Source organism: Crocodylus porosus, unplaced genomic scaffold (assembly GCF_001723895.1).
Source record: "Crocodylus porosus isolate Cpor-Errol unplaced genomic scaffold, CroPor_comp1, whole genome shotgun sequence".
Taxonomy (NCBI): domain Eukaryota; kingdom Metazoa; phylum Chordata; order Crocodylia; family Crocodylidae; genus Crocodylus; species Crocodylus porosus.
In genome coordinates, this window is record NW_017728931.1 from 58527991 (window position 1) to 58543313 (window position 15323).

Genomic DNA, 15323 nt, shown 5'->3' on the forward strand with positions numbered 1-15323 from the left:
CCTTCATCACCCGTGGGTGGAGTCCCTCTGGTCCTGGTGATTTGAACATGTCCAGTCCCTCCAAGTGTCCTTTTACCATGTCAGCACTGACCGTTGGTCAGCTGAGGTTCCCCTTGTCGGTGTCTGTGATGCATGTTGAGGATTGCTGTTACTTACAAAGGAAATGACCTGGAAAGAGCTGATAATGCAACTTTTCTATCTGAGTCCACAAACAAATCCCAGCAGAAGAGCCACTCATCTGATTAGAGGCCTACAGGGAAGGCCTTATGAGGAAAGGCTAAGGGACCTTAGCCTCTTCAACCTTTCCAAAAGAAAGCTGAGAGGGGACCTTGTGGCAGCTTACAAATTCATAAGGGGAGAGAAACATGAAGTAGGCAATGATCTGTTTGCTCCAGAATTTAGCACTGGCCAGAGGCAGCAGTAACTACAGTAGAAAAATTGCAGTAGAAGGGAGTGAGAAAATTCTACTTCTAAGGAGAAAGGCCCAGTCCATGAGCGAAGAAGATGGCACCATGTGCCTCACACAAAAAGGTCAGCAAAATTAATGGGGATTCTAATTAATCAGCATAGTGGTTTCCAGAACAATCTGCACTGAAGCATCTTCAATAATACTGGACATGATGCCCAGCACTTCTGACCACTGTGATAGCACATGAGGAATGCGTTGTGAAGACATCATTAATGGACAAGTCATGCAAGTAACTCCTTGACTATGGAAGATACTGTCTCAGAATCTGCAACTCCCAATAACAGTGGCTCCTTGTGAGTAATGCCAATGCCCAGAACTGTACACAGTGTGGAACAAAAAGTACTCAAATGATCTATATTGGGCTAATGTAAATATAGACAATGTGAACACGAAGACTGGAAATCAATACATGGACCTTGATAGCCATGATCTTCTGTAAGCATTGTTGAACTTAATTAAACAAGCTTAAATTGAATTGGAGTATAAAGCACACTACATTGGATCTAAGTAAGGCATGCTTAACTGGTAGGATAGAGGAGGGAATTAGCAAAAAATGAAACAGCAGTTACGTGGGTAGAAAATTCTGTTTCTAGATTTTATATGGCTGGTCCTGTCCTGTCACGCTCTGTGGGAATCCTTTAAAAATTGGTTAGATGAGCTGGATGGGAATATTTCTGCTGTGGAATTCAGTGAATGGCCTGCATCAGTTTCATGTATTAAAATTATTTAAACATTATAATATATAGAGAGTATAAAATCAGCCTGAGCACCAGACTGAAGGAAGTGAATTACTGACTGTTTGCTAAAATTCAGGATTTATTTGGAAATCTCTCTGGAGAGGTCATGTTTACAAAATCTGATTTTTCTCAGCCCAGAGGAGATATGGTATGAATATGGTATTACCACTATATTTAAAGAAATTCCATGCTTTGAACATGAGACTGTTTAGGTATGAAAGATTACAACATGGCATAGTCAATGCACTTACAGTTTTCCAAATAATGTCTCAGGAGTTCCATGAGTTAAAAAAAAATCTGCTATTTGCTTGTCAAATGGATGGATGACAAACACTCATAGGAACCCAAGATAAGTCCTTACAACTTCAGAAAAGATTGTACAACTACAAAGGCAGCACTAGTGTTTAAAATTTTTGCTTCTTCCAGACCCAGCAAAGTATTTGCAGCAAAGTATAAATGCAGAAAAGATAGCTATCTTACGAATAAAGATGCCAGGCACTGAAAAAAATTGCATAACAACACCAACATTTTTTAGAGTTTTAGCCATTATGATTATTTATATTTATTAAAAATTCTAGGAGCTCCTGAAATTTTCGACCAGAAATGTAGGCAATAGACAAACACATGGAAAATAATGTCTTAAAGACCTTGCAATGTAAATTATAGCAATGCTAAACCATCCTGAATTACCTGACAAGGAAATAGGAAAAAACTAAGTACCAATAGGCCCTTATCATTGGGCCCAGGAAAATATTGAGGATATGGGCTCTTTGTTCCTGGATGTATCCTGAAGACTGATGAATCATATGAAGAACAGGTCAAGAAACGCTTCCTATAGTGATTCTAGGAGCAAAAGACAGAGAGCTCTTGAGCAACCCTCTTCAGATGCTTTGAACAGCAGAATTTAGCACTGGCCAAAGGCAGCAGTAACTACAGTAGAAAAATTGCAGAAGAAGGGAGAAAGACACTCAGATATCCCTACAACTGGAACTGAATAAGTGTTGAGACTAAGGGTGCCTACAGACATTCAGGGGAGGTGATCTAACTCATGGTGCTTTACACAAAGTGCCATGAGTTAGAGTCCTTCCCCACCTCCTCCCCAACCCAATAGATGTTCACCTATTGGATCAGGGTGGCTTGAGCTTGCCTGGACCAGCCCTGGCCAGCAGAAGGAGGTGCTCCATCAGCCTCCCAGGAAGCTGCTGAACTGCCTTTCTTCCCAGCCTTGCCCCACCCCAGCTATAGCTGTAGCAAAGCCAAGCCAGCAGCTGTGTGTTGCCCCTGTCAAGAGGCTTGAGGAGGGTATGGGAGAAAGAGCATGCCCCAACCTTGTCTCTCCCCAGCCAGAGTAGATAGGGGGGCCAGCAAGCTGAGGGGGCTTTGTTACACACTGCCTTTCCCCCATCTCTGGCCAGGGCAAAGCCCAGCTAGCAGCTTCATGCTTTCCTCTCTCCCTCTCCCCATCCCCCTAAGGCATGGGGAGGAACTACTTTCTGTGACTGCTCCAGGGGTGGGGCTTATCTACTGCCCACACCAGCCCAGCCCAGCCCTGCAAAGGTGTGTGTGAACAATTAACCTGAACAGAAGTTCCCTTGAGATGCTCTGCTCTAGAGTGCTTTCAGCTAATAGCTGATTTATCAAGAATTATTTTTTTCATGTGATTTACCATTTTAAAAGCACTCTGCAGCTGTGAACATGTGTTATGTCATGGCTGTAGAATCAGGGACCAGATCACATGAAAAATGTAACTTGTCTAAGCATCCTAAATGACCCTCCTGAAGAACCTGTGAGGGTTCTTGAAAGAGCTAATCTATAATTCCATATTCCCTTTGATTGTCTGTGAGAGAAACTATCACAATGGGCTGCCCTCTTTCTGTCAGCTCCAAGCTGGGCATGTTAATCAAGAAATGTATTTTGGCAGCATAGTCCATTCAGTCTCTACTTGGCTGTCAAGACTGTGAACACTATGCCCTTTCCATGGGAGGGCAACTGCCTCTCCTGACAGCCTCTCCTCCCCATATAACCAATTCCATGGCTGATACGAATTTTAGTAGAACATGGGGTAGACTTGCACTTTATAAACTAATCAAAGTGTGTGTGTGTATTAGGGCTGTGCAAAACAGGCCATATTCAATTTGGATTCAGATTTGGCCCAAATTGGGGACAGTGATTCAATTTGTTGATTCAGATCACTGTCCCACATTTGATTTGGCTGAATCTGAAGATTCAATGCTGATTTGGAGAATCAGCAATTCAGCCATAGAGACAGCTTTAAGTGTTTTTTCTGCATACCTCAAGGTACCAGGTTTGGGTTGTGAACATTGAGATGCTGGGGTGAATGCAGCATCCCACAGGAGTGCAGGGGGCCTGCCCTGCATGCTTGGTGGTGAACCCAGAAATGGACTGGAAGTACTTCTGGTCCACTTCTGGGTCCACTGGGAAGCACGTGGCCCCCACTGTGGCCCCCTGGGTTGGCAATCAACCACAGGGGGACCCCGTATGCCCCCCCAGACCCAGGAGGCACCAGTCACTGAGCTCGAGGGGCATGTGGAACCCCCTGCACGCTCTCCAGCAGACCCAGACGTGGACCAGAAGTGCTTCTGGTCCACTTCCAGGCCTGCTGCCAAGTGCACTGGGGAGCCCCCCGCACTCCTGTGGGACGCTTCATCCACCCCAGCATCATAGCATTGATGAGCTGCCTGGTACCTTGAGGTATGTAGAAAAAAACATTTAAAAGTGTGTCTATGTCTGAATCACCAAATCTCTCCAAATCCATTTGGAGGGTTTCAATTTGTTTCAAAAAGATCATAGGGTCTCCTGATTTGATCTGGATTGGGCTGAATCTCTGCCGAATTGAATCAGGGACTGAAGCTTCGCACAGCCCTAGTGTGTATACAGACTAATGCAGCTAACTATGTCTGTATACATGTGAATTCGACTCATGGAGCAAGAGGGAATGGCTTGAAGGAGAAGGCACTGTGCCAGATTTCTACCCCCACTCCTAGATGCACCAAGGCTTCTGCAGTTGTTTCTTTTCTGTGTTTTGGATTGTGTTTTTACAAGTTACTTGTTACGGAAACTTTGTCTGGTCTATGGTATTCAACATTTGACATTTCTGTGTAAACTGTTTAATGCATCTGCTAATGGAGAATGCAAAGTCCATCCTACTAATTAGTTTATGTTAGGAACAGTTTAATGGATCTTCTTGGACAGATTTGAAAGTAATTATACCCTTAGTGTACTTGCTGATCTCATTTACCATTTGCCAGTTAACTAAGAGCTGAGACTGCTGATACATGCTCAGATTTTCAGACTATTCCACTGTGGCTATGAAAGCTGTTTTTAGCCTTTACTAGTTTAATGTTATGAGAAAGCAATCTAGTAAATATCAAGGCTGCTTGCAGACATTAAAAAAACAAAACAAAAACCCTGCGCTTTACTGGAAAAGGCAGCACGTTACTTCGATCCAGCTCTGCAGCATCTCTAAAGGTCGGGTGCTTCAGCAGGACTTTCTGGTGCTTTAAGCTAAAGTTGATTCAATCAGCTATTAGATAAAAGCACCCAAAAAGCCCCACTAAAGTGCCCAATCTTTACAGGTGTTGGGTGATCTGGGTTAAAGTAACACACTGCCTATTTTGGGCATGTGCGGGGCTGGGCACAGGCGCGCACCAAATTTAAAGTGCCGTTTTCTGGTGTGTTTCTTTTTTAAAGTCTGCAAGCATGCCAAGTGATTTAAGAGTCTGTAAAAAGCCACCAAAACTCAAGCTCCTATGTCAGTTAGGGCTAGTGCCTAAAATAGACAAAATCAATCAATCAATCAATCAGTCAGTCACTCACGTTGTGCCTAAAATCACTAGATGCCTTCTTTTTTAACCTCAAAGTTCCCAAAATAGCTGAAGTTCTACTTCTGCATGTGCATAGAACTGCCTCAGTACCTCCTGGATACCTGACTCCTGCCTAAGCTGAAAGTAATGTGATCCAGTAAGGTGAGGTGGAAGGGTCCAAATCCCTTGAGAGACCTGCTTCAGTTGGCATTCTCAGAGAAGTCCTAGCAGACACCAGTGGGACTGGGCCCCCTTGTGAAAGGCAGTTGTAGCTTTTTTTTTTGTTAACTTCAAGTTAGAAGGAGGAGGTAATGGTAGCATCTACCTTTCACATAGAATGCTATCAGTTAAACCACTCACCTAGAGAGTGGAGAACCAGGGTCAATGTCCTCCTCAGCCTGAGGGTGTTCAAACACACATCTCTCATCTTTTTGGAGAGTCCCCTAACCACCAGCCTAGAAGCTAGAGTTGATACAAAACTCTCCACCCATTCTGTAGAAAGTGGCCACTATGCTGCAAGAGTGACCAAAGTCATGGGACCAGAAAGGGTAAGATGGACCATGACTTCGTAACCTGATAATTAAGGCACTCAGCTGGATGGAGTCCTTGGTTCTGATCCTATCATTGTCTCTGTATTTTATCTAACATAAAACTCAAGAACCATGATTGAGAAACAAGTCTAAGCTTCCTAAATCCAAGTTCACCACATTAACCATAAAATAACCCGCTATTATTAACAAGGGCAAGATGAAAGAATAGTGTTAAAGCAGAATCCCTAAAAGTTTTCTCTGAAAAATCGGAATGATCATACATAAATTATGTGAGAGAAATGAGAAACACTGGGTGTGTCTACACACGTGCTGGACTGCTTAAGCAAGTACGAAATGACTGCACAGTAATCAACATGACTGCACAGGCTAGACATCACACAGGTCTTTTCCAATGCTACTGTGCAGTAGTATCAGCATCACTGTTCATGCCAAATGATGCTACATTGCTACAGCAACAAGCTATGGCAACATAGCTTATTGCTACGGTGATGTAACATCTCATATAGATGTGCGCACTGGGTAAAGCATTTTATTTAAAAAGACTGATTTAGGCATTGTCACTTCAAGTCAGGGTTTCTTACATTGTTGTTGTTTGTCCTTCAGATTCAAAGATGACCATGACATCACTGGTTTGTTTGGTTTCTGTAAGTGCGTGAGTAGCTGATCAGGCCCATTTGTGTTTTGAACTGTCTGTGGCACTGTGACTGGGGAAGGTCTATTGGGCACTCAAAGCTTCAGTGCCTAAGGTGGATAATCCTGCTACTTGTCTGTCATGGCTTGATGGTTTTAAGAACAGTGTGGGAGGTTCCTCTGGAGATTGAATATCGTTTCACCCTCACACTTACAATAGCAAGTGACCTGGGGCTCTGTGTCCCCTACACCCCGTCCACTCGGCAATCAAAATACAGCTGTGGGATAAACCAGGATTGGACTCTGCATGGTTATGACATAGTCTCTCACACCCCTACAGGTGTTAAAATAACTCTCCCTCCTCTCCCTCTTCCCTAGATCAGTGTCTGGCATAACAAACTAAAGCTTCTCTGCTTTTGCTGTCTCCTTTAAAGGGGAAAGTCTGTTATTACCAGCCTTTCTTGCTGGGTTTCCTTGGGTTATACCGGGTACTCTCTCCCAGGTCAACCCTATCTTTGTGTTCAATGAATTCTCCAAAAGAACAGAAGACTGAAACTCAAAGTACCCTGGTGTCTGGCAAGGCGACACATGAGGTCTTGGATTTACGTATCCAACATCCTGCAGTGGGGCTCACTCCAGTGGTGGGTCCCACCAATTGCCCTCAAGGGCTCTGCTGCCAGTTGCTCCTGACCCTGCCCCATGCCAGCTTGTGTGGGCTCTGGCATCCTTTACAAGGTCTGGCGGGTCTGCAGGGATGCTCCCTGCAGCCTGTGCTGCCTCTGCTCTTGTGCTGGTGTTCAGGGCTTGCCAGTGCCCCGGACACCTTTTTATGATGTCACAGACAGCACCTCCTTCCACATGCAGGGAGAGCATACTTTTAAAGTGTGCTGGAGATGCCACTGCAGGAAAGGTAAACAGCCCTTCAGCCCATGCTCGGCTTTGCTCCCCCTCCAGTCCAGGTTCATCAGAGGGAAACCCCACTACTCCCAGGATCCCTGGGAGCCATGTCACCCAGCGTGGTGACAGGCACACTGAGCAAAGAATGCCACTCTGGGTTGCTTGATCAATAGCAGACATGCTGCTCTTGTGAGATTTACATTGTTTGTGCTTCTGCTCTGCCTCAGCCATTTTCCTCTGCTCATAGGATTTGTTACAGTAAGTATTGAAATAACCTTCAGAATTCTTTCCTGTAATAGGTACACACACACACACACAAATTATTACCTTATTTTAGTTATCCTTGTTTTTTGTATCTTTCAGGGTTTCCTTTCAACCAGTTCCTGTTCCCTAACAAGCACATTGCTCTTGAATTAAATAGATGGGGTCTGAAATGAATCTAATAGGACATTCCCAGCTATCTGCTCCTGATGGGTTTTCACTTTCTGAAGGTCCTCATTTATTTGGTAAGTAATAGGTTAGCTTAAAACATGCCCATCTACATCCACATCTAATCCACACACATGTATATGTATTGTGTCCAGTAAAATGAAGATACATATATTGCGTTTATTTGAATACAAGATGATGCTACCTATAAGATGATTCCCCAATAATTAGATTTCATATATGGAAAATGTATAAATTTGTTATAGTTTTTCAGGTATAGTATTTAATTATTGGAGTTTTGCCTTGAATTTGTCCCCCTCCCACTGTTGCAGCAGGAAAAATAAATATGGGGGGATCAGGTAGCTGCTCTGTTCTCTGTCCCTCCAACATCTTCCTCCTGCAGCCCTGTCTCCCCCTCCTTACTGTCAGACTCTGCTCTCCCTGAGCACATGGAGGTGAGATATACATTTGAAAATACTGACCTTGAAATAAACATGCCTGTAGTAATTTAGTTCATCCAGTATTGATGCATTTTATCTTTTTTTGAAACTACTGCAAATTTTAGCACAGGTACTCCAAAAATACACTTTTAAGTAGAACTTTAGCACCTACTTACTTATAGTATAAACCATACATGATATTAGTCTAAAGTAAAAAAGCTCATGATTTGCCATATAGTTCATTGGGCTGGGCCCCAGCAGAGTCAACAGTATTTGAAGCCATGGTGACCCCACAGCTCAGAACTGCTCAGTAGGTATGTATATTATAGATATCACCCCTAAAGGATCTATGTGCAAATTAGACCCCCAGTCATGATTGGAACTGGGTATTTTTGTCATGAGTCCTGGGATTCTGCAGAGTTAAATGCAGATGAGGTACAGGGCAAATTAGTCTGGATCCACCTTATGGAGGACAGGGCCACACTAATCAGGTGTGACAAGCTGAGAGAGGGGGTCACAAAGGGATTCTGGGTGAATTGTTTGGGGCTGCATTTGCTGATGTTTGCCAGAGATTTAAGGCTAATCAAGAAGCAGGAATAATGGGGAAGAAAGGCACAGTTCAGCTGTGGGAGTGAAGAGGAAATAAAAATGTATTCAGTGTAGTGGCTCACCATGGCAAATCACCATGATTTTAAAAAAGCCAACGCTGAGGGGGACTGAGCACAATGGGCACTACCATGTATTTTATTCAGATGGGATGCCCTAACTTATCTTTGTTGTAGGTTCCCATCAGCCATTGGGAAGATCTTAGCTTTATACCCACTTTATGGAAATGGGAGACTCCAGAGTGCTGAGGAATTGGCAGAGGTCATTGCGGGACCTCTGGCACAGCTTTATGAACACTCTTGGTGCTCTGGCAAGGTGCCAAAGGCCTGGAAAAGGGCCAGTGTGGTCCCCATTTTCAAAAAAGGGAGGAAAGAGGACCCAGGAAACTATAGGCCCATTAGTCTTACCTCAGTCCTGGGGAAGCTCTTTGAGAAAATTATCCAGGAGCACATTTGCAAGGAATCAGCAGGGGAGATTATGCTTAGGGGCAATCAACATGGGTTCATTAGAGGCAGGTTCTGTCAGACCAGCCTGGTGGCCTTCTACAACCAGGCCACAAAAGCCTTGGATGCAGGTGTTGTGGTGGATGTAGTCTTTCTGGACTTTAGGAAGGCTTTTGATACTGTCTCTCACCCCATCCTCATTAAAAAATTTGGTGATTCTGATGTCGATGCCTACACAGTCAGGTGGGTCACAAATTGGCTGGAGGGCCGTGCCCAGAGAGTGGTGGTGGATGGGTCATTTTCGACCTGGAGGGACGTGGGCAGTGGGGTTCCCCAGGGCTCAGTCCTCGGGCCACACTGTTCAATGTCTTCATTGGTGACTTGGACGAGGGAGTGAAAAGCACCTTTTTCAAGTTTGCAGATGACACTAAGATGTGGGGAGAAGTAAGCACACTAGAAGAGAGGGACAGGCTACAACTAGATCTGGACAGGTTACAGAGGTAGGCAGATGAGAATAGGATGGGTTTCAATACTGACAAGTGCAAGATGACCAGTGGGGTCCCTCAGGGCTCTGTCCTAGGGCCCTTACTTTTTAACATCTTCATTGATGATGTAGACCCTGGTGTCAGAAGTGGGCTGGCCAAGTTCACGGACAACACCAAACTCTGGGGTAAAGCATCCACACCTGAGGACAGGAGGGTGATCCAAGCAGATCATGACAGGCTCCGGAAATGGGCGGATGAGAACCTGATGGTGTTTAAGACCAAAAAATGCAAGGTTCTCCACCTTGGGAGGAAAAACCTGCAGCATGCTTATAGGCTTGGCAGTGCTATGCTGGTTAGCAATACAGATGAAAGGGACTTGGGGGTCATGATTGACTGCAAGATGAACATGAGCCTTCAATGTGATGCTGCAGCTAGTAAAGTGAGCAAAATGCTGGCGTGCATCCATAGATGCTTCTCAAGCAAATCTCAGGACATCATTTTCCCATTGTACTTGGCCTTGGTGAGGCTGCAGCTGGAGTACTGCATCTAGTTTCGGGCTCCACAATTCAAAAAGGATGTGGAGAAGCTTGTGAGGGTGCAGAGGAGAGCCACGGGCATGATCAGAGGTCAGGATAACAGACCTTATGACGAGAGGCTGAGAGCCATGGGACTCTTCAGCCTGGAAAAGCGCAGGCTCAGCGGGACCTGGTGGCCACCTGTAAGTTTATTAGAGGTGTTCACCAGGATCTGGGGGAATGCCTGTTCACCAGAGCGCCCCAAGGGATAACAAGGTGGAATGGTCACAAACTCCTCTGCGACCATTTCAGGCTGGACATAAGGAAGAACTTCTTTACTGTCCAAGCCCCCAAGTTTTGGAATAGACTGCTGCTGGAGGTGGTTCAAGCACCCATTTTGAATGCCTTCAAGACACTTTTGGATGTTTATCTTGCTGGGATCCTATGATCCCTGCTGACTTCTTGCCTCTGGACTCGATGATCCTCCATGGTCCCTTCCAGCCCGAATGTCTATGAAATTTATGAAAAGTGTTGCACCTGGGGAAGAAGAACGAGCAGCATACCTGCAGGCTGGGTAATTCCCTTCTTGTCAGCACAGAGTCCAAAAAAGATCTTGGAGTCCCTATTGATTCCAAGACAAACATGGGCCGCCAATACGGGGATGCGGTCAGGAAGGCTAACCACACCTTGTCATGCATCCATAGATACATCACTAGCAGGTCCAAAGAGGTGATCCTCCCCCTCTATGCGACATTAGTCAGGCCACAGCTGGAGTACTGTATCCAGTTCTGGGTGCTGCACTTCAGGAGGTATGCGGAAAGCATCGAGAGAGTCCAGAGGAGGGCCACTCGCATGATCAGGGGACAGCAGGGTAGGCCGTAGGAGGAGAAGTTACGGGGCCTGAATCTGTTCAGCCTCCACAAAAGAATGCCAAGAGGTGATCTGGTGGCTGCCTATAAATTACCCAAGGGAGACCAGTAGGCAATGGGAGAGTCCCTGTTCCCCTGAGTACTACCAGAAGTAACAAGGAACAACAGCCATAAGTTGACTGAGAGTAGATTCAGGCTAGACATCAGGAAGCACTACTTCACAGTCAGGGCAGCCAGGAGCTGGAACCAAATTCCAAGGGAAGTGGTGCTCACTCCTACCCTGGGGGTCTTCAAAATGAGGGTAGGGAGACACCTAGCCAGGGTCGTTTGACCTCAGCATCCTTTCCTGCCCATGGCAGGGGGTTGGACTTGATGATCTGCTTAGGTCCCTTCCGACCCTACCAACTATGAACTCCCTGGCTTACTTCTGTGGCCATATGAAACTCAGGGGCATCCAAATCCCAAGCCTCTAGGCTTGAGTCTGCACATAGGATTCCTGCTGAATGATTTGGAAGCATCTGAAGCCCCAGGTGAGAGTGGAAGGTGTAATAGTAGTAGAGCCACATACGATTTTTGAAAGACTAACAGATTTTGAATTGATTTGGATGATTTAACTTGGAACATGAAAAAATGTCTTTAAAAATAATTATAATAAAATCAACCTTTCATCTAAGATTAAATGTAGCATACTTTTGGCACGATGGGGAGGGTATCACAGCTGGCGCTGGTTCTCCTGGTGATGTCATAATATTGCAGTACTTGTAGGCTTGGTGCCAGTTCCCTGTGAAGGGAACACCAACCCAATTTTTTAAGTGATATATAGACACAGACATACAATTTCCCATCATTGTGTTTGCCCTGTATGCCTTGCATGGACCATGAGTTTTATAGCCTTGCTCATTGTTCACTTAATTTAATCAACTTCATAATTGGCTTCCATTATTGAGCACATAGCATATTATGGGGTCTGTATTGTTACATATCATAATGTTTTACTTATTCCTGTTACCATTATCAATTACAAAGTTTGCATTTTTATTATATCATTCTGATGCCATGATAAATCATTCGTCATGTATGTGTATAATTAAGAAATGATCTGCATGTAAGTCATTTAAGTCAGGCTGAGCTGACATGATTTTTTTAGTCAATTTGTAACTAAATCATACTATAAAATATGCATATTGCATTATTATATGCATTTATGATCATACTTTCATGTGGTATTCAAACCATTACTCTATTTTTATTGACACCATTAAAAACTCTGCTATTAACTTTAGTGCACAATAAAAGTTATAATGTGGGCAGCAACATTCTACATAGCTAAGGGTCCACTGAATTTTTCCACTCACAAATATGGGCTTGTTAATGAGTGAAGAATACGCTCTCAATATTTTATGAGTTCATGGAAGATTTCTTATATTATATGCATTACTCAAAAATAAGATAATAATGAATCTGTTTCCCCCTCTTGTGATACTCATATCACTCCTTGGCTAAGTGGAGGACATATCCAGGCCCTTAAAAGTTGAACAAAATAAAAGTCAATTTCTGTGTCTTGAGAAATTCTGCCATTAAAAAGAAATCCAAATAAGGGAGTGTGTGTGTGTGAGAGAGAGAGATGGAGAGGAGGAGGGAAGGAGCGTTCCAGGGAAACTTAAAACATTTCAATTTTGTTTTTCTGAGAGAAAATGGAGCAGCTGGTTTCTCTGACTCCCAGGGACTCCTCATACTGTCCCTATTCCTAGGGACTTCCTGGACTGTTCCCAGAAGTCAGGGCTGAAGAAAGGCCTAGAGTCAAGGGAGTTCTCTGCTCTGGAGTAGGTTTTTTGGACGCTCTGAAATTTCTGGCTCTAGCTAGCCCTTTCAGGTTTCCTGCCATTGAACAGGGAGCCTGGAAGTCATGGGAACTTTTTCTTGGACTGTGGCTCTTAGGGATTCCAGGCTACCTGGTGCAGAGCTGGGAGCCTAGACAAGTGATACTTTACCTTCTGGCCCTGTGAGCTGAATGAATGGCTCAAGGTTGGTCCTGAGATATATCCTACATAGGACTGGCATGCAGGGTTGGTCCACAGATGCTATCCAGTGTGTTGGCCTGGCCTCGCATGCTAGATCCAGGTGCAGCCCAACTCTGTGTGTCAGCCTGGCCTCATGCACTGGCTTGGCCCTGAGTATGAGACTGTGTCATCCAACCCCTGGAGTTCCCTGGAGGTCTGGAAATTTGATGGTGGGAGAGCAGTGGCATTATTAATTGCTGTGGCTCTGCAAGTCAGGGCAATTAATACTGCCACCATTCCCTCAGTGCCAAAATTCCAGACATATGAGGAACCCTATTGGCTGAATGACACAGCCCCATAGGCCAGATTTGTCCCACTTGGCTGGAGGTTGAGCACCACTGGCCTAGAGCATGAAGCCCCCCTTGCTACTGCTGCAGTTCTAGGATTCTTGAGTTTGAAGTCAGGGGGTGGGGTAGGGAAAGGTGGTCCTTGACACTGGGATAGTCAGTATGGTGGGGCTGCCCTGGACTCTGGAAGTCCCAGGATTCTTAGCTGCATGCAAGGATAGGTGGCAGGAAATTAGAACGATCTCTGTGCTTTAGTGCAATTTTTCTGAAAAACATTTTGTTCTCAGTGAATTGGCATTTTCCTATAGAGAAGCATGTTGGAAACTCTGGACTAAGTCAGTTTCCCAGTGGTAAGAAACTAGTGGCATAAAATCTGGGGATTCTTTAAATGTAGTTCACTGTCTATACCCATACAATGGTCCTGAAGTAAGAAGGTCAACAGTGAGTGGGTCAATCTTTTCTTCCAGGAAGTGGGTATTATTGGTATTTCTGATGTTGGGTCTTGTAGTTGTGTGCAAGGATATTCAGTGGTGATTCTGAGGAATCCTTAGGTGAATGGTTGCTTGAGAGGCACCTTCCATTTCTGTGTTCCTATCACAACCCAATAGCAATGCCTAGTTACTTGGGAGCAGCTCTGGTACAAGAATTTGACTCCAGCTAGTGCCCATAGCATAGGAGAAATCTTCCTGCTGCTTACACATCTTCCTACCTTTCTCAGTTACCTCTACCTGGAGGCTTGGCTAACCTCAAACCAATAATATATATCTTCCTAAGAATCCAAACTTCCCTGTATCCAAAGAAAATAAATCTCAAAAGACTATGTATCAGCTTCACCTGGTGACACCTGTCTAACAATAATAACGGGAAAGAACCATCTTGATAATCTATTCAATTCCCTTCATTAATTCTTTTTATCATAATTATACAGATTATATTGGTACCTAGAAACCGTGAACAAGAGAGGAGATCTGTTGCTCTATACAGTGTGCAGTCCTTGTAACAAGAGTTAGGATTGATAGGGCCTTCAGTTGTAGTCTCTCTCATGCAGGAAGACTACCGTGCCTGTGTTGAAATCAGTCAGGTCAACATGGCTCTGCAAAGGCTCAAAAGTGTGTCTGGGCATGAGGAATTGCAGGATTGGGATCTAAACAGAAAAGCTAGACAAAGGTGGGGGTATCATTGTTGTTACTATCCCTATTCACAAATGAGGAACTGAGGTGTAGAGAGATTATGATTTAATCAAAGTCCTAAAAAATGGATTGAATTTGACATTTTGTTATGTGCAAAATCTAGTACAACAGAGCCCCAATTCAAATAAGAATGTTTGGGTAATAGAAAAAAACCAAGTATTAGGCAACTCGTTTAGAACTCGAATTAGAAAGGGTTCCTTTCCTGGCGTGCCCGTGTCAACTGTCCCTCATTTTGGACTGTGCCAAACAGTCTAGTCCCAAATCTAACTGTATTTTTCATCATTTTAATTTCCCTTTGCTTTAACTGTTCTAAATTATTTTAGAAATAATAAGATACTTTATACTAATGAAAGTTACTCGGGCTAAACCTATGACACTGACAGCTTTTACATTTCTTGCATAAACAATTTTTATGTCCCTAAATTGACATTTGTCTGCATTATATGTATATTTGGGCCTTGGCAGGTTGAGATTTAAGTACATAAGGATATTAGAAGGCAGCATTGCTCTTTAACAGACATCTACATCAATTATTTTTTACATGGGAGCCCTCATATTGCAACTATGGTTAGCTGGAAGTAAGGAGCTCTAAAGTTTCAGATATTGTTTTCCATATAGAATACACTCCATCCTCACAAATCTGAACACTTAAAACTGCCCTTAAAATATATTACTTTTCCTTGTAGTTCTTTGTTTATCTGGAAGGCATTGTTAAAACTATGAAGCCAGACCTAAGTGCACTTTAATTCTTCATGTTGGAGTCTATTTCTTTATTAAAGAATTGCTGCCAATTGTGTCCTGCTTAGGTTGTGAAGATGGTCACCATGGTAATCTCAAGTCAACTTTATTTATCAGCATTCAGGATGTGTAATTGAAAGAGTATCCTCAGGA

At 43.9% G+C, this 15323-nt stretch overlaps 1 protein-coding gene across 2 annotated transcripts in view; it reads left to right on the forward strand.

The window, feature by feature from the left end:
- Positions 1–15323, forward strand: part of NR1H4 (nuclear receptor subfamily 1 group H member 4) — a 76764-nt gene that overhangs the window by 5211 nt on the left and 56230 nt on the right. For both annotated transcript variants that reach the window (XM_019545133.1, XM_019545134.1), the window contains exon 2: positions 7472–7614. In XM_019545133.1, the coding sequence (XP_019400678.1) occupies positions 7530–7614 (85 nt within the window). In that variant the 5' untranslated portion in view covers positions 7472–7529. The remainder of the gene's footprint in view (positions 1–7471; positions 7615–15323) is intronic.